At 38.9% G+C, this 27,774-nt stretch overlaps 1 protein-coding gene across 2 annotated transcripts; it reads left to right on the plus strand.

The window, feature by feature from the left end:
* On the plus strand, nucleotides 1-27,183 carry ETFA (electron transfer flavoprotein subunit alpha). 2 transcript variants are annotated; one of them, XM_075276244.1, is made up of 12 exons: nucleotides 1-145; nucleotides 308-457; nucleotides 2,920-3,001; nucleotides 3,520-3,602; nucleotides 4,083-4,182; nucleotides 11,656-11,766; nucleotides 12,258-12,359; nucleotides 12,904-12,972; nucleotides 17,046-17,128; nucleotides 21,813-21,878; nucleotides 23,411-23,491; nucleotides 26,991-27,183. In XM_075276244.1, the coding sequence occupies exons 1-12, from the start codon at nucleotides 110-112 to the stop codon at nucleotides 27,027-27,029; spliced, it is 1,002 nt and encodes a 333-aa protein (XP_075132345.1). In that variant the 5' UTR covers nucleotides 1-109; the 3' UTR covers nucleotides 27,030-27,183. The 2 variants fall into 2 exon arrangements, with proteins under 2 accessions (XP_075132345.1, XP_075132346.1); XM_075276245.1 differs by having other exon boundaries at nucleotides 33-145; nucleotides 311-457.
* Nucleotides 27,184-27,774: the final 591 nt, after the last annotated feature.

Below are 27,774 nucleotides of genomic sequence, written 5' to 3' on the forward strand. Positions count from 1 at the left end.
TAGCGCTGGAAGGATGATGTGACGTAATTTTCGTGCGCCTTCCTAGTGTCCGTCCTAAGGTGTAGACGTCACTGTCCCGGTCACCTCTGTGTCAGTCTGTCAGGCCGGCATGTATCGAGCGCTGAATACGTGCACACAGCGGGGGGTGAGATCCTGTTTATTTGGGTTATGTGATGAGTTTTGTAAGAGTGACGTGACGTTACCATCGTGTCAGTGTGTGGTAGGGGTGGTGTATGGGTGTGTTATGTATAGCATATAGTGTGTTGTTACATAAAGCAGTATTAACTCATGGATTATTCTTGTCCAGTCCTCCACCCTGCGCAGATTGCTGAGTACTCTGGTTATTGCAGAACATGATACCCAGCAAGTGACCCCAATTACCCTCAGTGCAATAACTGCTGCTAAGAAGCTGGGAGGCGATGTCACCTGCCTGGTGGCCGGGACTGACTGCTCCAAGGTAACTTTGTACTGGATCACTTGAGTCTAAAAGTCTTCTTTTTAACCTGACTGCTTCTGAGAGACATCAACTGTACGGAAGGTCATGATGGGATCCTTCTATGATATGTAATGCAGGGGTCAGGGGAATGTCGCTAATTTGTCATGAAGGCTGGGTGACAGCCAGTCTGGATTTACAGCTAGAGTTGAACAACTATTCTTGGTGGTTAGGTAATAATACATATCTTGCACTAGCTGCTTGTCTAGGTATAACATCCTTTGTAGGAAACAAGCTTGTAATAGATATGTCTGAATCGTGTAACAGAACTAATAAAAAACTTTAGGCTAAGTCTCTTTCGGTGCCATTAGTTTCGGCACTGATATCCTTCCACTGTCAGGAGGTCGGGCCTTACTGCTTAGTGTCATTGCTGGGCTGTGAGGAACACTTTTCTGACAGTACTCTTCCATAGACTTGTAGTGTTAGCTGGGGCGTTCCTCACAGCCCCGTTATGACACTAGGCTGTAAAGCTTGCCTTTCTGACACTAACAGCCAAAACTGATATCTCTGGCACTAGAGCACATGAAGGATAAAGCTGACACTGTACTGAATTCAGCGCGCTGCCAGTTTTCAAGCACTATATAATACTGCTGATGTTAGAGGACATGAATGACCCTCTTTAATTTTCTGTATAACCAAGCCATAAAAAAATTAGAATTGGGGAAATAAAACAACAACCAATGGCTGCACCACTTTCTTACGTGTTCTGTTTTGACAGTGTGTATGCCGGTTGGTATGAGTAACACAGTTTTGTATAGTGTTGGTTAATATAAACACAGCAATACCAAAAAGCGAAAACATTAGTGGAAAAAAAAAAGTTTAATCTTTTCATTGTAATTTTCTGACCCAGGCTGTTGAGTCCAAAAAATGTTACAGTCTTTAGTTTCAAAATAAAATGATTAATTATTTTCAATTATAACATACAATTATTGGTATTGTATAGTTTAATGCATAATTTGTTATATATTTATTATATAGTTTTGCAGAAGAAGAAGTTGCAGTTGGACTGTAGAACAATAGGAGTCTGAGTCGGTGGTTTGGCCTACCAACTTCACTGCCCTGATTCTAACACCTGTAACTTTCATATACTGTATTTCTGTGTATGGAGCTGTACAAAGGCTCATTTATTGCAGTAAAAATCTTTTATTGATGACATTTTGGGGAATATCTGACATTTTGAAAACTTTTTTTTTTTTTTTTTCTAACATTATTTTGGGTGGAAAATGGCAAAACAAAACAACCGTTGCACCATATAGATTCTTTTTTACGCAGCTATGGCATTCACTTTGTGCGATTAAATATTTTAATAGGCCGACCTTTTTGTGCTGTGGTGATACCTAGAGTATGTGGGTGTGTTTTATTTATTTTTGTATGCATTCCAGAGCAGGATTTGGCCTACTGACTCCGCATTCTTGATGAATTCTAGGGAAAGAATTTGATTTTTTTTTTTTTTTCCAAGAATCTTAATTAGATTAGTGATTTTTATATTGCTTATACCATAGACTGCAATATATAACAGTATTGGGAAGCAGTCTATGGGAAAATGATTATATTACTATTGAGCCCTGCCTTCAGAATGCTCCCAGCTGAACAAACTGGCTCCTGCAATCTTGTGTGGGAGCTGGTAACATCCTGAAAAAGTGAATAACTTCTCAGATAACCATGGTCACATCTGACCACAGCATCTGAGGAGTTAAATCTACACTATAAAAGAGATCTCTATTCACTGCCAAAAAGTAAAACAGCAGAGATACAGTGGCTGTGGCTACTGCTCATGTGCCATGTTTAAACACAAAACTTCTACTCTATTGGCATTAAACGGATAACCCTTTTGGTTGTATACTCTCTTTTTCTTATAGACAAATCCAAATCACAATACATTGGTTTTATATATTCGAGTACTATGTGATATGCAGCTAAAATACTGGAATTTTTCATTCTGACAGGTCTACTTGTGTTAAATTTCTTTGCACATGTAGATTTGTCATACTAACTATTCAATCTGTGATATATAGGACTTGATGCTTTATTTCTTGTTAGTGGAGTCTATTTTTTTTTGGTGCTGCTGATAGGGCCTGTTCTTCTGTTTCCAGTGGTAGCAGCTGCAGTCTTCTGTTTCCAGTTCTCATTTGTGCCAGATGATCATTTCATCCAATGACAGACCTCGGCAGTGACCTCTTCACAAATGACATGTCATTGCTGAGACTAGTCAGTCACATTCTGTTGGTGAAGATGTCACTGCTGAGGTCTGTGATAGTGTCTAGCAGTCAACTGGCAAACAAAAGTCGCCAGTGGAAATGGTAAACGTCAGTAACATTGATTTTATTGGTCCTATCAGCTGCACAATTGAAATTTTTATGGAAAGGGTCTAAACACCCCTTTTGTGATATATTGCTTTATTTTGTGTTAATTGGTTATGTTTGCAGGTAGTAGAGCAGTTGGCAAAAGTTCAAGGCGTTTCCAAGCTGTTTGTTGCTCAGCATGAAGCATACAAGGGTTTTCTGCCAGGTTAGAAGTTTTTATCTTAGTTTCTGGATATAACAATTGTTTGCAAATTTGACACCTTTACTTATTTTGTCTATTTAATTATTATATTTGTTATGACAAGTGAAATTTGATTTATAACTTTCATTATTTTGTATTAGTAGTCTTCAACACTATGGCCCAGATTTCTTAATAATTAAACAGTGTAAATTTAGACAGGTAGTCTAAGTTTATCACAGAAGCTGAGGCTGGATGATAAATCTGGTGTACGTCTAAGCTGTCTAGTCTGTTTAGAACACCTTTCAGTTGGCTTATTTTGAGCTAGACGTTTACTTCAAAACTTTCATGATATTTTATGCTTTTAAGCCATGTCTCTTTCATAGATAAACAGATCTTTTTAACTGAATCCAAACCCTCCCCCCCTCCGGTTGGAAAAAATTTGATCTAAAATTAGATACATAAAAATGTGCCAAGGTTGAGTTGCAACCACAATCGTATAATTCGTTGACAAATCAAATTCAATTTATGCCTTTTATTTTCAGAGGAGCTGACTCCCTTGATTTTGCAAGCCCAAAAGCAATTCAGTTTCACTCACATCTGTGCAGGAGCATCCGCCTTTGGAAAGGTGAGTGGCCTGTATGGTCCTGTGTAGGAATGTCCCAAAATGAAAATGTCACTCCGTGATATATAGTTTCATCATGGTGATCTTGCAGATTAAAAATAGGAAACACATAAACCCTAAACTAAGGGGAAATATTTCTAAAATGCACACGTCTTAATTCACAAAGCTGTCAATAGAAGGCTTCACCTTCTCATCAATTACAGCATGCATCTATAATCATGAATGAGAGAACATTGCAAATTGTTTTACTTAACATTCTCTGTTTTGTCTCCCTTTTTGTTTACTCATAAGTTTCCATGATAACAGATAACAAATAAACTATATGTAGTCTGATCCTGCAGTCATAAGGCCATTCATCAGACTTGGAAAGTTGCTTGATTTTTCAGTTTGGTTGCATTGAAGTAATACATAATTAATCAGTGACTGCTTTGATTAGACTTATGCAAAACTGATAACATATTTTGCTTCTGTGTTTCTTTGTAGAGTCTCCTGCCTAGAGTAGCAGCAAAGCTTGATGTAGCCCCAGTGTCAGATGTAATAGACATTAAGTCACCTGATACATTTGTAAGGACAATCTATGCTGGTAAGTATCCCACGTGTTTATATACAGTATCTCACAAAAGTGAGTACACCCCTCACATTTTTGTAATTATTCTATTATACATTTTCATGGGACAACATTGAAGATAGGACACTATGATGCAATATAAAGTAGTCAGTGTACAGCTTGTATAACAGTATAAATTTGGTGTGCCATCAAATTACAGTGTGCAGTCCATATTATATGCTGCTACATGCCGGCAGAATTCCCTTTGTCCACTGTTTGTGACGTGTGCTGGCCAGCACCTCCTGTTTGACCCGTGCCCCATTATACATACCTTTTCTTCCTGGCAACTCTGGATTTGGGACATCATCACCGGCTGGCACCTCTTCTTTATGACATGTAGAGAGCCAGCGCACGTGACAAAGAAGAGGTGTGGTTGGTGATGACGTCCTGGGTGCGGAGCTGCCAGGAGGAACAGGTAAGTATAATTGGGCTGGTCTTTTCCACTCATGTTGTGGGTGTGGATATCGATTAGACTAAGCCCCAACAACATCTAATATATGTCGGTCACCAAATGCCACCAAAATGGGACATTGTACCCTTCATTTGGCTACATCTCCAGCATAGATTAGTAGAGTTCTGGAACATAAAATAGAGGGTTTTCTGGGACTCTGTACCATCTGGAATGTATTTTGTAGTTTGCTTCCTGTGCTTGACATGAGATGGAGAACTTATGGCAAGATTTAAAAGCTGCATGCCATTGGACTGTGGAGTAAGATGTTCCCAGCTTTTCCTCCCACCTCCTAGTGAAGGACATGCATGTGGTCTTTATTTACAGTAATGTCTAGCTAAGTTACCATGAGTGTCATCTGTTTGTGAACAACCAGTAAAGCAAAGATTTTCAGTTTAAATGCCACAACAATACACGTGACATGTATAGTAACAAATACTAGGCATTACTGCAGTTAAAAAGTCCATGCAATTCTTTAGGAAAAGCACCGTATGATCCTAGCCTTAAACTACTGGAATAGTGCTCCAGTCCTCAGCAGTCAGAGTTGAACTGAAGCTCAGATCTACCTGATAAAGAACACCAAAACCACCATTTTTTTTAACTTGTTTTATTGAAGTGTGCAAGCAAAAACACATTACAGTGAGCCAATGAATAATATATCAAGATATAAATGGAGAGGGAAAACATAAAGAATAAACAGAAATACAAATGTGTGAAAATTCGGGGTGGAGGGTTGACAGATCACCAGGTAGACAACCCAGTTCCTATAGTAAAGGCAGCAATTACAGTGTCACACTGCAGACAAGAAACATTGGGCGAGAGCATGGAGCAAGCATATGACTGAATCTAACAGAGTACAGGCACATGAGCAGTTATAGAGGTCATGGATCCTCCTGCCGGTCTCTTGCTTAGACAAGGAGAGATTGTAAAGTTGACCTATAGGATGGAGCCTTGTATAAAGACTTTTTGTAGCTTCTGGGGATAGCCTCTATCCTTATATACCGCTAGGTTAGAACCACAAAAATGTAATAGAAAACTGTGAAACAGCAAAAATGGCCAATTATATCAGGCTTTCAGAAAGAGTCCACAGATGAGTGCAGGTTAAACCCCAGGAGCTATTTAATATGCTCCAATTATGGACCCACAATACTTTCCCTCCACCACCTACATAAAATATATATATATATATACCAGGATCACCCTATAGAGTGTCATTGGAGTAGTGCTAGAGTTTGCACATTCCTAAATTATGATGCTGCCAGACATCCGTGCCAATGGGGAGTGGCAAATATGTTGAATGTACAATGTTACAATGTGACTACAATTAGAATGAATAGCAGTGCAGAAATACATTATATGTAATCCAGCCTTCAGTATCAATAGGTGTAATCGTGTTTCAGGATTATTATTTAGCAGTGTAATGTGCAGGCTCTAGCACTACTTCAATTTCATTTCATCAATGTTATTATTTTGGTTTTAGTGTTCTTTATCAGGCAGATTTAAGTGTGTTTTAGGAACACAAACCAAATTTATCACACTATTGTAGTCCGGTTTTTTTTGTACTGAATAAAAACTAATATCACTTTCCATCAATCAGTTTTGATCTATTTAACCAAAAAAATGGGATAAAAAGTGTGAACCCAGTATAATGGAGTTCCATAATAGTGGAGGGTGTATGTTAAAATATAATAATTTTAATGAAGTAAACCGAAATTGGAAAATATAGTTTGCTTCCTAAACGGCACTTCCCTTGTCTATGGGCTGTGACTGATACTGCACTATTCAGTTAAATGGTGTTAACCTAGAAATCGCAGCCTTATATGCATGTTCCATTGTGTTGTTATGAGGTGCTGTTTATGGAATATAGTACATTTTGGCCCTTTTTTTCTCCAAAAATCCTGCAAGTCTGCATTAAAATGCAGTGAAGTGCTGCTTTATTTGGGGTCTATTTGATTCAGATCCAAAATAATCCCATGTGCCTTTAAAGAGGTTTTTTGGTGGCTTTAGGTATTGATTACCTATCTTTAGGATATGTCATTGATCTCAGATTGATTAGTGTCTGACACTCCAGAGCTGAATTGCAGTAATTTGGCTGCTTCTGGCTCTGTACACTGTTCAATCCAACGGTCCCAACCTAATAAGTCATTAATATCTTAATTAAAAATAAATCCCTTTAAGTATATGTCATTGGATTATGTGAATGTTTTTAATTATTTTGGGAATAATATGTACATACATTAGATTGTTCCACAACTATTTCCATTGACCTGAGCAAATCATAATAAATTATATTCATGATAGACTGTCAATTATGAACATTTCCAGCTACAACCTATTTATCTATAAAGGTTTTCAGAAACATTTTGATTTGTTCCATATAAACTCACCTATATGGCTTATTACATTAGGATATGTTGTAGCCCAAACCAGGTTAAGGGTATGTGCACAAGGGAGCCTTCATCATGGAATTGTCAGTGGAGTATGGGCAGCGTTTTACAGTACAAGCAAAGTCGACCTAATCCACAACTTGTGCAAAAAGTTGTGGTGTGGATATCAAAAGCTGAATCTGTGGCAAATCTGTATGAAATCTACAGCAAATGATATATTTTTTTTTTTTTTTTTTTTTCTTGCCGGAACAGATTTCAGGCCTATGTGCCAAATCTTTCTTCGAAAAATTGTTAGCGAACATGTCCCATAACAAGTGCTATGTTTTGTCAGTCCATAAAAATTGAGGAAAGTTAATGTAATGTTGCAATACCTAGTTCTCATCCATGTGACTTGGCGGATTTCCATGGCTGTAGTGGTCATTGTGCTCTGCTAGTTATTGATTAGCAGCAGCCTGTGAATCATGTCTGAACCATGACATGGCAGATGCTAGAGAAACAGCCCCAACTTCGAGAGTGTTTCTCATGACTGCACAGATTAGAAGGATTATATGCCTTCTATGGGTCCTGGTGTACATGGACTGTGGTTCACGTTTGTTTATGATTGAACGAGCTGCTTCTGTTCTTATATTCATGTTGTAGTGGCTATACTCAGACGTTCACTAATATAATGTGTATGAACTTTTGATATTACTAAAAATAGCAGGGGTGTTAGCTTATTTTTTCAGGTTCTGCAAGATAATTATAAAAAGCGTATCAATTTAGCTGTGTGGATTTACCAACTGAGAATCTCATCTTTCATATGACACCAGAAGCACATTTCTATATTATTTCTAATGCCTAAGATATAATTGTTTGAAGTGACCACCCTATTCTTATTTTCCCTCCTTTACACACAACAAGGCAGTACACTATACACAGTAAGAAGCAGGTACAGCTGTCAATAGAGAAGCAAGGGATCGAAAATCCAGGATTTCACAGAAAGGAGACAAAGTATATTAATACATGCATTAATGACACAAATTCTTACAGGAAATCAAAAGTTGTTTGAAAGATTTGTTATGCTTTAATGCTTACCTCCAGTTACATATGACTTAAACTTGTGTAAATGAATAGTACAAGTGAATATAAGAAACTTTGTAATATATCTTAATAGGGAGCTCTGTTTCCTTCACTGCTTGTTAGGCTGCTGTTGTCCTCCTTTTCTTATGACCTCATTCTGTGCACTGGTCGCCTCTTATCTACACGAATAGCAGGGATAAAAGAGATCCCCAACTCACAAACATAGCAGAGTGTAGATGCAATTATTTCAGTGCATTTTACAGCAGCCCCCCTTCAAAGAGTAATATGTAGAAAGTAACTGCCTGAGAAGTGGGGAAAGAAACATTCCGTCAATCAGATCTATGACCATTTCTTTTATTCACCTGTACTATTAATTTATGCAAAGATGTTTATAATTGGAGGTATCCTTTAACCCCTTAGTGACCACTGTCTGTCTTGTACTTTAATGACAGCCAAATTTTGGAAATTTGCCCTGTGTGATTTTATCAGTGAATAATTATGTAACAGTATATTGCATCCTAGCGATTCTGACATTGTTTTTTCGTGACATGTACTTTACTGAGAAGGTAAAATTAGACTGATATAACTTGCGTAAACTTATGAAAAGACTTGCGAATGCTGAATATTTTGAAAATCTTTAAATTTTTTCCATTTTCAGCCGCGATATCTCTCATATACACAATAACACAGGGCAAAAAAGTTAGTAGTTATATATTTCCAAATGTTCCTTTTGTGTTTCAAGCAGATTTGAAATCATTTTAGCATATTTGAATAATTTAGACAATTTACAAGTTTATAAGCAAATTATGGAAATTTTGAGTATGTGATTTTTTTTTTTTTTTTTTTCCTGTACCAAGCTATGTTTGCAGACAGGAATAGGTGGCATAATGATAGAACCTCCCATTAAATGACCCAATTTGGAAAACTAGACCCCTTCAGGTATTCTTTGAGGGGTATAGTGAGCATTTTGATCAAACAAATATTGTTTTGCTAGAATTATTATAAATTACGAAAATAATAAAATTTTCATTTTCTTCAAATATGTGTCATTTTAAAGCCAGTTTTTTTTTTTTTTTTTTGCAAATAATACATCAAAAAGAAGAAACACACCCCAAAATATATCACCCCACTTCTCCCGTGTTAAAAAATGTACACTTTGTGGCCTTAGTCCTATGTATGCACATACAGTAGGGCCCAAGAGGTAGGGTGGGCCGACTGGATTGCAAAACACAAATTTTGCTTGCACATATTTTATGCCCATTGCACATTCAGATTTGGGGGGGGGGGGATTGTCAATATGTAAATCAAACTTTATTATGTGTGTTTTGTGTGAGGGGCTCTGTGTAAGTGGACCCTAAGTTTAGAGTTTTTAAGCCACATCTCCAACATTGATCGGAGATGTAGCCTAAAAACTCTAAACTTAGGCGACTAATAAAAAAAAAAGAAAATGGCGGCCGTCACTATGCGTGACCAAGGACAGAAAACTTCTGTCCTTGGTCTCACAAGTTCTTGATGTCTGATACCTCCAGTAGGGGGGTGGGGGGGTGTTAAATGCAGAGATCAGCGCAGCGGAAGGTAATTATAGGCCTAATCTATAGTTATTAGGCCACATCTCCAACACTGATCGCAGATGTGGCCTAAAAACCACAGATTTAGGCCACAAGGCCTTCCAAGATGGCAGCCGTCACTATTCAATGAATAGTGACGATCACCGGACTGGGGTCGGGTACTGGCCAGCCCACGGATGTTCACAGGGTTGTCAGCTAACATAGCTGAAAACCCGGTGAATTTCGGCACTGATAAGGTTAAAACCTATCCTGACTGCCGAAGTAATTTTACTATAGGGCGGTCAGGAAGGACCTGTCAGTGCCGATGTAATTTTACTATGGGCCGGTCGTTAAGGGGTTAATCTATTAGAAGAGTTTTTGGCCACATTGCATTTTTCATGCTTATGACCTGTCCACAGGATAGGTCCATAATTGATCAGGGTCTGACACCCGGACTACACACAGATCACCTGTTCTGGCAGCCTCTAGGTGCTGGTAGTTGTGGTAGTAGAAATGGGGTATGCGCAGGCTGCACATTTAGAAGTAATAGGAGCAGAGGTGCAACCCAATTTGTGGGCATCTGAAGCTCTGAACCTATTACTTGAATAGAAGCAAACTGCATCCAGTGCCAGTCCGGTGCAGTAGCTTCTGGCACCTCCAGTCTTTTTGTGGCTAGAAAACCCCTTTAGGGAGAGGCTTCCTTTGTGGAGTTTGTTTCATTTATACCTATAGGGAAACCACTGTTGTTTCCGTAGGTATAACTGACATGCTGCAATTTCAGAAACTGCCGTTTTTTTTTTAAATTGCAGTGTATCTGCAGCATTTTTTTTTCCAAGGTGTGGATAGGATTCCCTATTCCACATCTTTTTTTTTTTTTTTTGTTACAAAACCCTCTGAAATGTGAAGTACTACAAAGCATGCGTCTGTTGTATAATTATTGATGTTAAAGATTCATTTTATTTAATGCTACATTTCATCAGTATTAATGTTGAAGAGTCTGTAAAGAACTGTATAATATAAGGTGATATTTCCAGTAGTTAGCATATATCGTATGGCTGAAATGGTTGAATACTCCTGCTTCTATGTGGCTAAAAAGTTTATGCTTGGGAAAAATATTTAGTAGTTGCATTCACCCCATATGTACGTCCCTATCACCAAGTAATATCAAATGCTCGCCTCCCCCCACATGTCCTTTTAATTATTAATACATCCTGCTGTTCGGAGATCTCGTCGCTACAACATACAATCCGTGTCCTTGGGATGAGAAATCTCAGTGGGAGGACACAACACCGTATCCAGCTCCACCAGCGCTGTCCCATGGGTAAAGCTCAGGGCAGCATGGTACAGCTGTCACACAAATAGCCATTGTGTCATTCCACAGTGGTGGTAGAGAACTAAAGTTCTGTGTCCTGCAATCTTTTTAGTATAACATCAGTTAAAGTTCTCTCACTTCATTAGTATCAATGTCATTTTTTTATGTGGCAAATGACTGTTCTATATGGTCCAGGACAGAAAGAAACATGGCAGCTGGTTTACCATTTCGTGAAAGACCTAAACACTTGGAAATCTGAAGTTTACCCTTGACAATTTTCCAAATGGCTCTGATTCTTCAGGGAATGAGCAGATGTAGTTGTACAGCTTGTGCTATGAACCTGGATGTTATACAATTGAGCGTCTTCTGAGTTTGGTGAAGATGCCACCGGCTCTTTTAGTAAACTGGATTCTAAGCAAAATGTCCATTACAGCTGTTTGTGCGTTGGTAGCTTCCTTCCCTGCCAGCTGCTGCTCTGGGTATATGGCTTTTATACAATTTTCACAGCTGTGACCCTAATGGCTGCTGGGTGGATAGAAAGGGTGCTGGGAATGTGCATCTGCTTGTTTTCTATGTTACGCATAGAATATTGCTAACTTATAGTATTTAATGAACATGTAAATAGGATTCCTCTCTTTGTTCACTGTGATTGGGTTAGCTAGTGTTCTTGAATGTGTCAATGTTCACCTTTTATAGGAAATGCGTTGTGCACGGTAAAGTCTGATGAAGCCGTGAAGGTGCTCACTGTCAGAGGCACGTCATTTGAAGTTGCTCCAAGTTCAGGAGGCAGTGCTAGTGTTGATAATGGTAAGTGATTCTGAACCTCTATGTAATATACATCCTCCAGTTAATTGGGTGTTCCTAATTTATAATGTTATGGGATGTTACTAGGATTCAGCGGTTAATCAGTAGTGTTGCTGGGTGGGGAAGTATTGCAAAGAAGTAGTAGTGCTTAAAGGAATCCTTTCATTAAAATGTTTTTGTTTTTTTTCTGAATAACACATAGCTATTCTTCTCATACCTACCTCTTCCCGCGTTTTCTTCCGGTGCTGGGGTCAAACTTCTACACATGTGCAGTCAGCTCTGCCATTGGGCCTCGGACAGAGCCGACTGAACATGCACGCGGCCATTTTTTTTGAGGCCACTTACTACCGCTTAAAACCTGACTACTAGGTTTTCCTGTGACTATAGGACACTTGGGCGACTGTTATCATAGATTCAATAGTATAAAATAAGCCTGTGTAATTGATGAGCAAGTGAATAAATCATAACTTATAAATATATTTTCAATATTACAGCAACTCCGCCTGCAGCGGTTGGAAAATCTGAGTGGTTACAGCAAAGCTTGACAAAAAGTGATCGTCCAGAATTGACCAGTGCAAAGGTTGTTGTTTCTGGAGGTAAGTTCACAGAATGTGTTGAGACATATATTTGCACTGGGTGATCAGAAGTTGTTTGTTCTTCTTGTCTCTTGTTTAGTAAGTCTTCTGCATATTTGTGGACTTATATAAATACTATTGAAGCAGGAACCATGAAAATGTAAAAATAGAACTTGTGAATGTGAAAATAGAAACTGAAGAAGGTGTCAGTCCGTCCCCTTAATGCATAACCTAGAATGGAATTAATTTTCCCTCAATCCAGCTCTGAGGTTTCAGTAGCGCCTACTATCCTCTGTTTTGATCTTAATTTTTACTGTATTTTATGGCACATGTTGCTCTTTGTCATACAGATTTCTGAAAGGACATTACTTTTGCAGCTTTTAGTTGGTGATTTATTTCTTGAATAATATTATAATTTAATATTGAATTTATCATCTTTGGTTTTACAATGTCCTTCCAGCACGTGGAGTTAATAAAACATGAATAGTGTGTATTATGTTTTTTTTTTTTGTTTTTTTTAATGATTATTATTATTATAGTCTGTTCTTTTTATGTTTAATCCTAGGTCGAGGGCTAAAGAGTGGAGACAACTTTAAATTGCTGTATGACCTGGCAGATCAACTGCATGCTGCAGGTATAGGTGGATATATGTGTCTTTTTCTAGATGGATGGATGGATGTGCAGAAGCTGTAGATACGTACAATTAAGATATCAGCGGATGCAGAGGAGTTGAATACAGCGGTGTCTTAGGAACAAGAGGCTTGATGTAGAAATCTGGAGGGGGGAACAATCTATACTGTGGGGGCAACTGGTGGGGGGCATTATAATTTCTGTGGGGGGGGAGGGGGGACAGGTTAATGTCTCAGGAGCCACATGAATGGACAGGTCAATTTGTTAGGGGCCACAGGAGTGGGCAGGTTAATGTGTGATGGTCCATTATCTTAAATGGTGCCACTGCACTTGACTGTGTGATGGGCCAATGAGGGCATCAATGTGTTTAAAAACCGCCCTTCCTATACTATTTATGGAAAGTTGTACTTGTAGGTACACAATTAGGGCACATATTATTGGATGTTAGACTATAACCCCTTTTCTTGCTAAGCCAAGGCCCTTTCCATCTGAGCTTCAGCACCTTGTTGCGTTAGTTGGAAAAAATGGCTTTAAACTAGATATGACACAAAGCTCCAAAATGTGATGAATCTAAATAAAACTGTTTCTGCACATGAAAACTGTAAAAGTGGGCCATAGTCTTTATAAGGGAGATTAACCCCTTCCCGACATGCGCCGTAATAGTACGGCGCGTGTCGGGTCTGTAACTATGGCGACCGCCCGGGAGCCGGGTGGCCGTCATAGCTGCCGGGTGTCTACTGCTTTAAGCAGTAGACAACCGGCTCTAATACCTCCGATCGGTCCCCGGACCGATCAGAGGCATTAACCCCTCCGGCGCTGCTGTCAAAGGCGCCATTTTGGCCGGGATCGCCGGCTCCTGGAGCATGCTCCAGGGCCGACCCCCCATTGCCATGACAGCCGGGAGCCTTGTTAAAGGCTCCCAGCCGGTCTGCAAATTCTCTCTTTTGCAGGCTGGTGTATACAGCCTGCAAAAGAGATGATGCTTTTTTGCAATGCATTAGCATTGTAATGCATTGCATTAGTGATCAGACCCCCTGGGGTTCAACACCCCTAGGGGGTCTAATAAATGCAAAAAAAAAAAATAAAAAAAAAAAGTAAAAAAAAATATAAAAAAATATAAAAAGTATTAAAAGTTCAAATCACCCCCCTTTCCCTAGAACAGATATAAAAGTAGTTAAATACTGTGAAACACCTACATGTTAGGTATCCCCGCGTCCGAAATCGCCCGCTCTACAAATCTATACAAATATTTTTCCTGTTCGGTAAACGCCGTAGCAGGAAAAATAGTTAAAAGTGCCAAACCGCCGTTTTTTCACTGTTTTAATTCTGATAAAAATTTGAATAAAAAGTGATCAAAGCAATAACATTTCCCGAAAATGGTAGAACTAAAAAGTACACCCGGCCCCGCAAAAAAAGACGCCCTATATATCCCCGTACACCTATGTATAAAAAAGTTACGGCCGTCGGAATATGGCGACTTTTAGAAAAAAAAAATTTTAACACAGTTTTGGAATTTTTTTTAGGGGTCAAAATGTAAATAAAACCATATAAATTTGGTATCCCTGGAACCGTACCGAAACACAGAATATAGGGGACATGTCATTTTGGCTGCACAGTGAACGCCGTAAAACCAAAGCCCGTAAGAAAGTCGCAGAAATGCATTTTTTCTTCAAATCCACCCCATTCTGAATTTTTTTCCTGCTTCCCAGTACATTATATAGAATAATTAATGGTGGCATCATGAAGAAAAAATTGTCCCGCAAAAAATAAGACCTCATATGACTCTGGGAGCGGAGAAATAAAAAAGTTATGGGGTTTAGAAGGAGGGGAGTCAAAAACGAAAAACAAAAATCAAAAAATGCCATCGGCGGGAAGGGGTTAATCTCACTGCAAGCTTTTACCTGTCAGGAAAATACACACAGTCCTTTCTTAATAAAACATGAAAATTATTACAAAGATGTTAAGCTCCAAGGTCCTTGACTGTGCGTCTTGAGTTGCATATAATCCAATGTGTCTTCGAGAGTAATTTATCATATACATATGTATGGCTGGACCATTGGTTAAAACATCATTGAAACCAAACATCAACCAGGATACCCAACACAAATTTGTTCACATCTGTTATTTTGGCTTGGTTATTACAATATTTGCAAGGTTCTACTTAGAGTTTTGTTTGTACTGAACGCGTCCAAATTGGAACTGCTATTATACTAACAAGTAGAGGCCCAGGAGACCTAAAAAAAAAATCATAGAAACAAAAAAAAAAAACCTCTCCTGGGCTCTGACCGTTGACGCCAGTGATTGGTTCAAGTGGTGTTGTGACACATAGACACTGCATGACCCATGTGACCAGCCCCTGACATCAGTCAGAAGCATCAAAGACAACAGGGAGTTGCTTAGAGCCCAGGAGAGGTGAGTGACAGTTATTTTATTTTTTTATTATTTTTTTTATGTGTAATCATTTGCCTTGAGCCTCCACTAATTATATGCTAGGGTCTTTTTCACCCCAGAATATAATAGCAGTTTCAATTCAACCAGGTTCAGTCTGAGCCAAACCGCTGGGCGAGCCTTGTGAGATTTACCAAAACACCCTATATAAGGAGCATGAACTAAATAATTGCCATTAATTGTAATCAAGTTGAAAAGCCCGATTAATGGCGATTTTGATTTTGGCCATAATTGCCCAGCTCTATTTATGTTCTCTACGTCACCTGCTCACTATAATGTAGAGCAGCGATAGGCAACCTTCAGCACAGCAACGAATGTGGACAACTACAAGTCCCAGCATGAATACTTTCTCTGCTCTTCTTGGAATATAGATGTGAATGGTGGGTACCAAGAGTTTTATAGCAGCTGAAGGTTGCTGACCCCTGATGTAGAGGGATCTTGTGTCTGCAATATGAAATAATGATTTGTAGAAGGATAACATGACTCAAAGCACCACCATGAGCATAAAAAGTACAAAGGAACATACCCTGAAAATCCACATAACAGAAATATCAGAAGTCATCACCTCTTGTTTAAGGGCTAGTTCACATGGGGGCGTACTAGCAGATTTTGGTTCTGATTCTGACACTGGAAGCCGCATCAGAATATGGCCAAAATCCGCCTGCCGCGACTTCCAAAAGTCGCGGCACTCCGGTCCAGCGTAAGCCCAAATGAATGGGTCTAGTCCGGAGCGTGCTGCTGCGAGGCGGATGCCGTGGCTGAATCAGCTGAGGATTCCGCCTGAAGAAAGGGCAGCTCATTTCTTTTTTCCGCTAGCGGCAACATGATACTAGCGGAGAAAAGAATGCTAGCGGTCTACGTAACCACCATTGTGAGAGGGCGGATTATGACGTGGATTCCGCGCCAAAATCCGCCCTCTCTTGCCCCGTGTGAACGGGCCTTAGAATTGCTACTCAGTGGCCCACATTTACTGTTTTATGTCAGCAGTTTTGTACCATATAATTGTGCCTTTTTTGGAATTTTTCACCTCATTTTTCCCCAATTCATATAAAAGTGGGTAGAATTGAGCAATTTCAACAATGGGTCACGTAAAAATATGAAGGTAGTGGTATAGTGGAAAGGCATAGCCAGCATACAGATGAGTTCAGCCATCTCTTCCATATGCAGTACACTTTTTCTGGGGTCGCCTATTTTAATGGATGTATTTTACTATCATCAGTCAATATATCAGGATAACATGTTAATGCCGGTTTCATATGATGAAATAATATCTACAGTGAGACACAGCACTTGAAGTATAGTTCTTCCTCTTCTGTTCCCTATTGTTATCCTACTCCATTTTACCTTATTTTCATGTGCCATTTCCTGAAAGGGGTTATCCCACGGTAAGCATTTATTATCTATCTGTCTGTAACATAGAAGTGAATATAGTGGTCCTGTGTACACCGTCCTGCTCCAATTACAAAGCAGACTTGCGGACCCCGGTTTTTGTGATCACTACCCGTCCCAGCATTTAGACATGCATTACTTATGCGGTGCATAGGTGATAACTCGTTGTCTTAGGGTAACCCCTAATCCACACATAAATTCTTCTTTAGCGGTACTTACAGTAACTTTTGTCTTGTGCAGTGGGTGCCTCTCGTGCAGCTGTAGATGCTGGTTTTGTCCCTAATGACATGCAGGTTGGACAGACTGGAAAGATTGTTGCACCTGTAAGTATGTCTCTATAGTTTTGATGTTCTGTATACAGATATTCTACTGCCTATTGCACTTTTATTAACCCCTTAAGGACACCTTTATTTTCTTTTATTGCTTATAGAATAGTAAGAGGGGTTATTTTTTACAGGACCAAATGCAATTCTTAATGACACCATGTACTATTCCTTACATTGTAGTGGGAAGCTGGAAAAAAAAATTCCGAATGGAGTGGGATTGGGGGAAGGGGGGAATTCATTTGCACCATTTTCTTATAGGTTTATATTGTTTTTGATCAGTAAAAATGACATGTCTGTATTCTGTGGGTTGATATGATTACGCTGATACCAATTTTATAAAAGTTTTGTTATGTTTTAATACCTTTTACAAAAATTAAAACTTAAAAAAAAATAATTCTAAACTTCTTTACATATTTTGACACTTGTAGCTTTTGTTTATATTTTCATGTATGGTACTTTGTAAGGGATAGTTTTTCAACAGGGCAGGTTGTAGTTTTTATTATTGTTTTGAGGAATGGTGCACTTGCCTGTTTTTTGTTTTTTTTTTTTTTTTTTTGCTTTGAACATTCTTCTTATGTATTCAGCAACCATTGTTTCCAATTTACAACCTCTTATTTTCAGACTTTTGGCTCAGGGGTGTTCCCTAGCACTGGTGACACGATCCCTTCTCTGTTTTTATTTCATCTATATCTTTAGCTCTCCCCCTCCCTTCTCCTCTTTCACTGTCCAGTTGACATAACCATATGGGCACAATGTTATATGACAGAACAGGGCTCTCTGCACACTGTCATTTCTGAATCTTCCCTTGTTCTGCCTAATATCTGAGACTGTCTGTCTGTGTTTCTGCACAATGCTGAGATACAGAAAGCATAGCAATTGGGGAGGGGAAGATCCTATTTGAGGACTTTTCTGACAGATTATGCTGAGAACAGGACAGGGCAGCTTGCAGAATATAAGAGCACATGCAAACTGTCAGTTTTGCTATGCAAGTCTATGATGTGAGCCTCCTAGACACTTGAAGACACTAAAGACACTTGAGTACAGTATTGGTCCACGCAGACACTGCATGTACATGTGCATGTATTTGTGAGTCAGACTGCTGGTTACACAACAGGGGAACCAAGCAGAGACTTGATTGCAAGGAGGGTGAGTGGACTAACCTTTTACAAAATGAGCTCCCTAACAGTACTATAGCTTACAAGATGTCCACTACTAATGGCCTAAATAAAAAGGAGTATGACTTTAATCAGAATAGTATCATTAAAGGCTCTGCCCCTGTCCAACCCTCCTGTATTCTGGAATATATAATGTAGCAGTGTCTTCTATATGCTGATAGTGGACTGGCTTGACATTGGCCTCACATCTACAGCTGGTGAAAATCCCCACTGAAGCGCCAGCCTTTTAACTCTTTCATTTATGTAAAAGAAAAAAAATCTAGGAAGTCTAAATTGGAAACTTCCTATGTATAAGTATTGTAATATAACAATTATAAGAGTAAATTGGTGATGGAAGTTATTTTTAGCAATAATTTTCATGGTAATACTTTTATTTTGAATTGGCACTCAGTCATTTTCTTTAGGGAGTAAAATCCGTAACATGGGTGTGGAGTTGTTCAAGGCTTTTCTTCCTTTACGTGAAGGTGAGCTTGGACTGTTCTGTCAGTACAAGAGTTAATGAGACGGATTAAAGGGGGATCCAGAACATGCTGGCCAAATTGCTTTTATGTTTAACCCCCAGGGAGCAGAACATCAACTGCTTTCAGACAAATGCACTGACATATGAATATTTTACAGCAATTTAATGTTTTTTCCGGCTGCCCCAAAGGACTTGCGAATCAATTTGCGAATGTTGTTCTCATGCAGTTAAAGGCTGAGCTGGATAATTCAGGATGAAAGAGGCTGTCAGCCCAGAGCTTTTTAAGGGGCTTAATAAGAAAGTAGAAATCACTCCCACCCGATATCCATCCTCCTCCTCCTCCTCCTCCTCGCACCTACTTAAACTTTTATGCTTTGAAGTGGTCCTCTCTTATGCTAGCTCTGTTTTATATAACATTATTTCTTTGTGGCTTAATGCTTTATTCTATCCAGTTAAGACAAAAAAAAACAGTAAATGGAACTGAAAAGAGGAAGACTCTGAGTTACCGTTTAGGATGTAATGTTAGTAAGGAATTGTTTGCGCTGAGTTAGTTGGTAAAGTCTTTTTAAGGCTAGGTTCACAAAGCTTTTTTTGCAGGTGGATTTTTGAGGTAGAATCCATCTAAAAAAATAATCTCCTCCAAGCTCTTCCATTCATCGTCATGACCTATCTACAGGTGGATTCCACCTTGTAAAGCCCATTGAAATTAATAGAAGATTGGGGGAAAAAACGGCACCCATTCATTTCAGTAGTCTTTGCAAGGTAGAATCCGCCCAAAGATCATGATTATTATTTTTTCCTCTCTATGTTCAGGTGGATTTTGCCTTCCAGAGCCCATCAAAATGAATGGATGTTGTGTTTATTCCATCTATCAGTTTCAGTGGGCTTTCCAAATCTGAATCCACCTGAAGATAATTTATAATGATTCTTTTTTCTTCTAGCCAAAAAAATCAACTAGAGGAAAAAAGACTGTTACAGACTCCCAATAAAATGAATAAGGGCTAGTTCACACGGGGACATGGACGCTGATTTTGACAGCGGATTTCGCGGCCAAATCAGCGTCCATACAATGTATCCCTATGTGAACTGCTCGCTTTTTTTTTTCTGCTAGCTCGCTAGCAGAAAAAGAAGCGACATGACCTATCTTTCGGGCGGAAGCTGCTCGCGATGAGCCGCGGCTTCCGCCCAGCCGCAGCGCCCTCCATGTCGGCTCATTCATTTGAGCCGTCAGCGGAGGTGAAAGCCACGACCGCGATGGTCGCGGCGGGAGCAGTTCACATAGTGTGGACATTGTATGGATGCTGATTTGGCCGCAAAATCTGCTGTCAAAATCAGCGTCCATGTCCCCGTGTGAACTAGCCCTAAGAGCTGGGAGGAAAGATCTGAAGCAGGTCCTGCCTCAAAATCCACTGGCAAAAAACTAATGGTGGCCTTACTACCCCCTTCCCTCATAGATTGTAATCCCTCGCGGGCAGGGCCCTCTACCCCACTGTGCCAGTCGGTCACTGTTAGTATTATATCTACCTGTATATTCTGTGTATTGTATGTAACCCCCAAATGTAAAGCACCATGGAATTAATGATGCTATATAAATAAACAATAATAAATAATACTCCATTATCACCAGCAACAGATGAGAATCCTTCACTTGTAGCATGCAGTGTAGTATTTTTTTTTATTTTTTTTTTTATCGATTAAGACATTAGGCAAAGACTATACAAATCTCAAAACGTAATAAGAAATATATATATCTGTTGAATACAGATAATGACGAACAAAAAAAAATATCGTAGGGAAATGTTTATTAATAAATAGTAACCCTGTTATTAAAATAAGAGGAGAAGTGGCAATTGGGAGTACAATTAGGATAGGAGAATAGTGATAAGATGGCTAAGAAGGGAAATTACACTGTGGGTTTAAAGAGGACCTTTCACCACTTAGGGCACGTGCAGTTTTATATACTGCTAGAAAGCCGACATTGTGCTGAATTCAGCGCACTGTCGGCTTTCACAATCTGTGCCCCAGGTACCATAGCTCTTCACTGTCAGAAGGGTGTTTCTGACAGTCAGTCAGGAACGCCCTTCCTCACAGTAGCGTCTATAGCGCTGTACTGTGAGAGCGCATGTGCCCATGTGCCCCAAATGGTGAAAGGTCCTCTTTAACCTTTCCCCAAGTATATGGGGTAATAAAAAATAAGTACAAAAGGGTGTTTAAAGTTGGCCATACTCCTAAAACAGACAACTCACCTGATCCACAGCTGAGTAGTGCATATACAAGAAATGGGAGGGAGGAGATCACCTCCTCGTGCGTGTGCGCATGTGTGTGTACACAAGAATATGTCATCTACACTATGTGTGGGCAGGGTAAGCAGGACTCTGTCTCTTCAGGATTTACTCAGTTTTACTTAGAAATCCTGCTCTAAATCACATAAACCTATATATCACAGAGCTCAGCTTCTCTCCCTCTGTCATATCCTGCTCTGCTGCAGAGATCTCCTGATAGGTTTGCAATAAAGGGGTTGTCCAGGATATTTGGAAATCTCTACACTAATCTAAACACCCTCCTCGTTTCTAAATAATCTAATTAATAAAAAATGTATAGTTACCCATTTATCCTGATTATCCGGTGACTATCCGTTTCCCCATTTCCGCAAATGGATCGTTACTACTTCTTCCCTCCCCACGCCCATCCAACCCATTGGATTATACTATCCCTCCACGCTTCTTCCGGCGGGACGGTTTCTCCTTCTGTAATGATTCTGCAGGGTGCACAATGTTTTCCTCTTCTCCAAGCAATGTACGCACTGCTGCCGGTAATTCACCTCTACTGTGCATCCACACATACGCCATAGTGGTGGATCATCACTGGAGGAGAAGAGCCCGCACAGACAGAATTCTATACTATAACAAGTAATGCTGAAAAATCAAAGGACTTCACCTTAAATGCATGGAATATATGTCACAAGTTGCCAATCACGTACCATGCCTGTGGAGTATTTCTATTTTTGGTGCATAATCTGTAGTCAATTGGGTTTTTGTACTTGCAGGAATTGTATATCGCTGTTGGGATCTCTGGAGCCATCCAGCACTTGGCTGGAATGAAGGACAGTAAGGTAATGGTTCGGAAGATAAAACTATTTATGTGAAACTTTACTTTCTTGTAGATACATCTGAATAGGACTAAAATTGAGAGGCTTTTTTTTTTTCTTTTTTTTTTTCTTTTTTTTTTTAAACATGGATTTTGTTGCAGTCAGTCTAGTTGCAGAAAAAGCATTAAAACCAAGGCCGGTTTTCACAGATTGATGAAATTGATGCATGGCAGCCTTGTCAGTTTGCAAAAAAATGAACTAATATGTGGGCCTTGTTTGATGCATAGTCAATCTGTCATGTGTCAAAATCCAGAAGAAAAACCTATGTCCAAATATAACCTTGACCACTATGGCATTTTGGAAAAGCCATGCATTTAAAGCGTAACTAACCTTTCAGACAACTTCTAAGTTTCTAGCAGTATTTGTGTCCTAAATAAACTTTGTAATATACATTGCCAATTATTGATTTTTTTTTTTCTTTTTTTTTTCAATAGCAAACATTTTTTTCTATTTTGGGTTTAATTAAAATGATTGCTTTTGTCTTGGTTTCTACAACTGCATGTATAAGCACTGCAAGTCTTGGAATACCTTTACTAGCTACTCAGCTTGACAGCTCTTTTTTCAGTTCTTCTCTTTACAACATTTTAGCCTGATTTATGACCAGAACAAAGTTTGATCAGCTTAAGAGATCTTTCACGGGTGGTCAAGGGCTGCAGAAGGAAACCTTTAGCAGTTAGTCTGATTAGATAATAAACTGTATTGTAGCACTTATACATTGTAGAAACCAAACAATGGAAAATGTCTAATGAAACCCACTTACAAGAATGTGTTTTTGTTCCCAAAATATGTATAGTTCAGTAATAATTACATAAAAAATAGCTTCAGAACTGTACATAGCCTTTAAAGAGGACCTTTCACCACCTTTACCAACTCCACTTCTTAAAATCTGGCGCCACACCACTGATTCTGGCACTGCTGGAATCTTTTTTTCTCTAGCTCCCACCATTTCTGAGCACTAGGTGCAATTAATTTTGGTGCCTCATATTCTATATAGACTCTGTACTGTGAGATTGGCAGTGTCACGGAGGAGCAGACAAGGGTGTCAGAATTCAGAATCACATCCCTTGCTTGACCTTTTCAAAGACTTCTTTAGTCTTTGAATCGCTCATTACTTTCCTACGAGTCCAGGAATTAGATTGTGCACCCCGAAGCCTCAGCCCAGTGGACATCACGGTGAGCTCCCATACAGCACGTTTTATAACTCATTGCTTGACCTTGCCTGACACCACCTTCTGACAATAAAGAGCTTAAATTGCATATCAGGCACCAAAAGTAACAGCACTTAATGCACAGGAACGGTAGGGGCTTGAGAACAAATTACAGCTGTGCCTGAATCAGTGGAGTGGCGCCTATTGAATGATGCAAAGATCTGTATTTGGCTGAGGTGGTGAAAGGTCCTTTTTAAAATCCTTTTTTCTTAACTTTGTTGCAGTATTACATTGCTACGTTGCACCATTCCACTTGCTATCTTTCTCAATTTATGATTCTGTTTTCAGACCATTGTTGCCATAAACAAAGATCCAGAAGCTCCAATATTCCAGGTGTCAGATTATGGTCTGGTAGCTGATTTATTTAAGGTAATTTTAATTTTTTTGTAATGTACATCAGACTACTGTATTGGATTTCATACAGATTGTTTTTACTTGTGTTTAGTCACTCTAAACTATTTTCAGGGTCTTTTTTTTATTTTCAATGAGCGCTGTATACAGAGCTATGGGGCCGCCTTTATCTGACTCTCTCTTGACCCGGTGGTCACATGACCATGGAGAAGTTGACTACTCCAAGAGCTGCTTGGTCCTAGAGTACCCAGATCAGTTCTCGAGTACAGCATAGAAGGCTGTATTTCCCCTGCAACTGAAGCTGTATGTATCAGCTCCAGTGATAGGAGAACTCATCAAAAAGGTCAGTTAAAATACCCCCCTCCCCTCCAAAGGTCTATTGTGACCTTATGAGGAGCTACAATATGTTAATAAAGTAATAATACAAATTAAAAAAAAAAAGTAACAGCCCCACCATCACCATGACCACGCCCCTATCACATGTTCTAGCCCCACCCCCACGACACAACAAGTAAAAATGATTGTAAAAGAGGGGAAAATGTATTTATTTTTTTAAGTAGCACTTCATTTAGATGTTCTTGGATATTAAAATAAAGAAAAAAAAACCTGAAAGAGTAAAATCAACATAAAAAAGCCCCATTTATCACCAAAAAGAGATGCAAAAGTTATTAGAAAAATGTTATAGCCCTCAAAACCACATGTACGAGAGAACCCAAAAATGTGTCTGACCTTGATCCAGGAAAAATAGTCTGATACACAAGTGATTAAAGGTGCTTCCATATACCAAAGTAAAAAAAAAATGTTACCAAATTTTGTAATCCTTGAAAATCTGCAGCATTTTAGCATTATTTTATGGTAATGTGGGGGGGGGGGGGGGAGTGATTCCATCACCTTGAGTGAAATGTACCCTTACAGACCCCCCATAGCTCAGACATCACCTGAGACAGTTGAGGGGGTAGAGATTATATAAATATGTATATCTTATCTCTTTCACAAGTGATATTTCATGACATTCAGTGATCAGTATAGCGCTGCTGTTTCCTCGTTCTGAAGATCAGTGGGGGGGTCCCGGCCATTTGGACCTTCATTGATGAGTACGTGATGGCATCTCCCAGCAATAAATCTCTATTTACTATTCTGTTAAAACCACTTTAATGCCTACTATACTAAAAAGTAATACAAATAAGTTGTCTGTTGTGTGCACAAATTGGTTATATTATCACTAGTCAACAACATTTGCCTTGTTGACATTGATGCCTTTATACATCTTTCTGTGATCTACAGGGAAAAGCAGGTGGCAGTGCCAGTACTTAATGCTGGTCCTGAACTGTCGCCTGCTGGCAGGATCCAAGCCACAATCACTTAAACTATACAACATGTAGACTATTTCCACAATAAATTTTGTAGTAGCACATTAATTCCACTTGATGGAAACATAGATATTGTGAATAATTGAAGATTTGTTTTCTTCAGAGGTTTTTCATTGAGGACCACACTGCTTCATGTTACACAGATTTACTCATTTGGCTAAAGTCTAGATTAAACCCTATAGCCACTTGACATTTTTCAGGCTGTGCGTGATGATTTTGCATATACACTTGAGCTTGGCGTTTGGTAAAGGATACATATAAACACGTGCCACTGTTTATCTTGGCTTTCTGCAGCATGACAGGTTTTGTTTTTTTGTGCTGTGATATTTTATCTTAAAAGATTAAAAGACACCAGAAGCCATTGAAAACCCCTTGGAAATAATATGCTCTGCCACAATGTTGTTAATGCGCTGAGTTGTGTTAAGCTTTGCTACTTCTGTATATACAACTCCAGTTCTAAAAAAGTTGGAGTGCTGTGTAAAATGTAAAGAAAACAAGAATGCAAAGATATGGAAATCTTATAGAGCCATAACTTGCTCACAATAGAACACGTATCAGAAGTTGAAAGTTAGACATTTTCCATTCCATTTGAAAAATTAATTGATTTAGAAACTGATGGCAGCAACACATGTCCAAATAGTAGGGACGGGGTTAACAAAAGGCTGGAAAAAAGTGGTACTAATGATAAACAGCTATAGAGGGTCACATGACTGTATAAGAAGAGCATGTTGGAGAGGAAGAGTCTCTCGGAAGCAAAAATGGTCAGAGGTTCACCAATCTGAAAACTGTATCTAAAAATTGTGGAAGAATTCAGAAAAATGTTCAATTTTGTAAAATTGCAGACTGAATATCCAGCCATCTACAGTAAATAATATCATTCAGAGAATCTGAGAAATCAATGAACAGGATCCACAGTCAGTATTGGATTCTCATAAACTACAAGCCCTCATGTAGCACTGTGCAATCCACAAATGTAAGTTAAAGCTTTATCATGGAAAGAAGAAGCCATCTATCAACACAATCCAGAAATGCAGCCACTTTCTATGCGGCAAAGCTTATTTAAAATGGACTGAGTAAAAATGGAAAACTGTTTTTGGTCCAATGAATCAAAATTTGAAATTCATTATGTAAAGCGGAGAACAAGAAGAGAAAAATCATCCAGCTTTTATCAGCACACAGTTCAGAAGCCTGCATCTCTGATGGTATGAGGTTGTATTAGTCCCTATGACATGGACATCCTGCACATCTGAAAAACACTATCAATGCTGAGCAGTATATAGAGATTTTAGAACAAAATATCAAGTCAGGGAAGGCCTCACATATCTCCATAATAAAATGCTGAACTACATTCTGTATTCATCACAACAGCAAGGCTTCGTAGAAGAAGAGTACAGGAGCTGAGCTGACCTTTGACCTAGAAGAAAATGAAAAATCCAGCAAAGATAACCCAGACTATTGAGCAGCTAGAATCCTACATTAGAATAGAATAGGACAACAGTCCTCTCCCAAAACTCCAGACATTTACAGACACTGGAAAAACATTAGGGGATGATACACAATGGTAGCCTTGACCCTGTCCCAACTTTTCGCAATGTATCGCTGCCATTTTTTGCTGAAATTTCATTGATCTATTTTCAAATGAAAGGGAAAAATGTCTAACTTTCAACTTTTGATATTTGTCATATGGTCTATTTTTTATGTCCCGTCATTTCAATGTGAGTTCTCAGATGGAATCTGCCTGAAGAATACGCAGATTTTCCGTTACCTGGGGGGGAAAAACCCCAACCAGCAGCAAAAAAAATAAAATAAAAATAAAAATCAACTATTCACTTTGAAAAGGATGAGAGGCTGGTTTAAGGCGTATTATGAGGCAGAGTACACATCAAATTAAGCGCTATATTAGTATGTGTGAATACCCCTTTTAATGTTGTTGTTTTCCCATTGTTATTTGGTGCCCCAAGATTGCATTTCTTGTCTATATGCAAATGAACTATTTGGAGCAAAGAATGTGTTTCGGTGGCCCCCAAAAAGTCAGCCATCTGAACATGCCCTTAGATTGTCAGAGGATTTCTCGGTACCTTGGGCCAAAGCATGTCCAAAGAATCATGGCTGGTTATGTTTAACTGTGTCTATTTTGTATTTTGCAGGCCGTACCAGAAATGACTGAAATATTAAAGAAAAAATAACTGTTCAATGGAACAACTACCGCTTTTAGGAAATTTGCCATGTAATTAATTGTATAAGTAAATATGGATATGGCATCACAGATCACTGTATAAATTCTTGTACTTTTTTATTGGCAGTGTTACTACTTTAATAAACTCCAGTACTAACATTTAATCCGTGTCAGTCATTTATATGATATAATCAAAAGGATCAAGAAGATCAGCCGCAGTGACCTAGCCAGGGTTAGCCATTCTTGTAGTAACACAGTACCAATAACTTCTGCTATACCATAAAGACCCTGACTATACAGAAGTGTTTATTGCAATGTGTATTTCACACACTTTTTTAGTAACCTAAATGTTAAATTGCTATCAAATGAATTCAACATTTTCAGCTAGCTCTGAAGCTGAGGTGTCTCACATGGTATGTTAGTGAAATGCTCTTTAGTACATGGATTCACCACTGGTTAACCTTTATTTGTATCTTAAGGAAATAGATACAACCATTTCCTGGCATACTTTTATGTAATAGGAAAAATTGGTATTTAAGTCCCACCCAACAATAACTGAAGACAATGTTATCCATACCAAAAATGATAGAAATGCTAAACCAGTAAGACCGGTTGTTTAGAGCCGCAAAACACTTGCGTTTTGTTCTTAGAGCATTTATGCATCTTGATGTTACTTTCAGGTCAGATAGAAAATTCGCTACATACAATGCCACAGATTTACTATTGTGCACAGAAAATGTGGAACGTCTACTTGG

Source organism: Leptodactylus fuscus, chromosome 5 (genome assembly GCF_031893055.1).
Source record: "Leptodactylus fuscus isolate aLepFus1 chromosome 5, aLepFus1.hap2, whole genome shotgun sequence".
Lineage (NCBI taxonomy): Eukaryota > Metazoa > Chordata > Amphibia > Anura > Leptodactylidae > Leptodactylus > Leptodactylus fuscus.

Excerpts from the sequence above, each read along its gene's own strand:
- ETFA (XM_075276244.1), top strand. The coding sequence starts at position 110 with ATGTATCGAGCGCTGAATACGTGCACACAGCGGGGG. Across the intron at positions 458-2,919 it reads CCGGGACTGACTGCTCCAAG|GTAGTAGAGCAGTTGGCAAA; the intron begins GTAACTTTGTAC and ends TTATGTTTGCAG. Across the intron at positions 11,767-12,257 it reads CAGTGCTAGTGTTGATAATG|CAACTCCGCCTGCAGCGGTT; the intron begins GTAAGTGATTCT and ends TCAATATTACAG.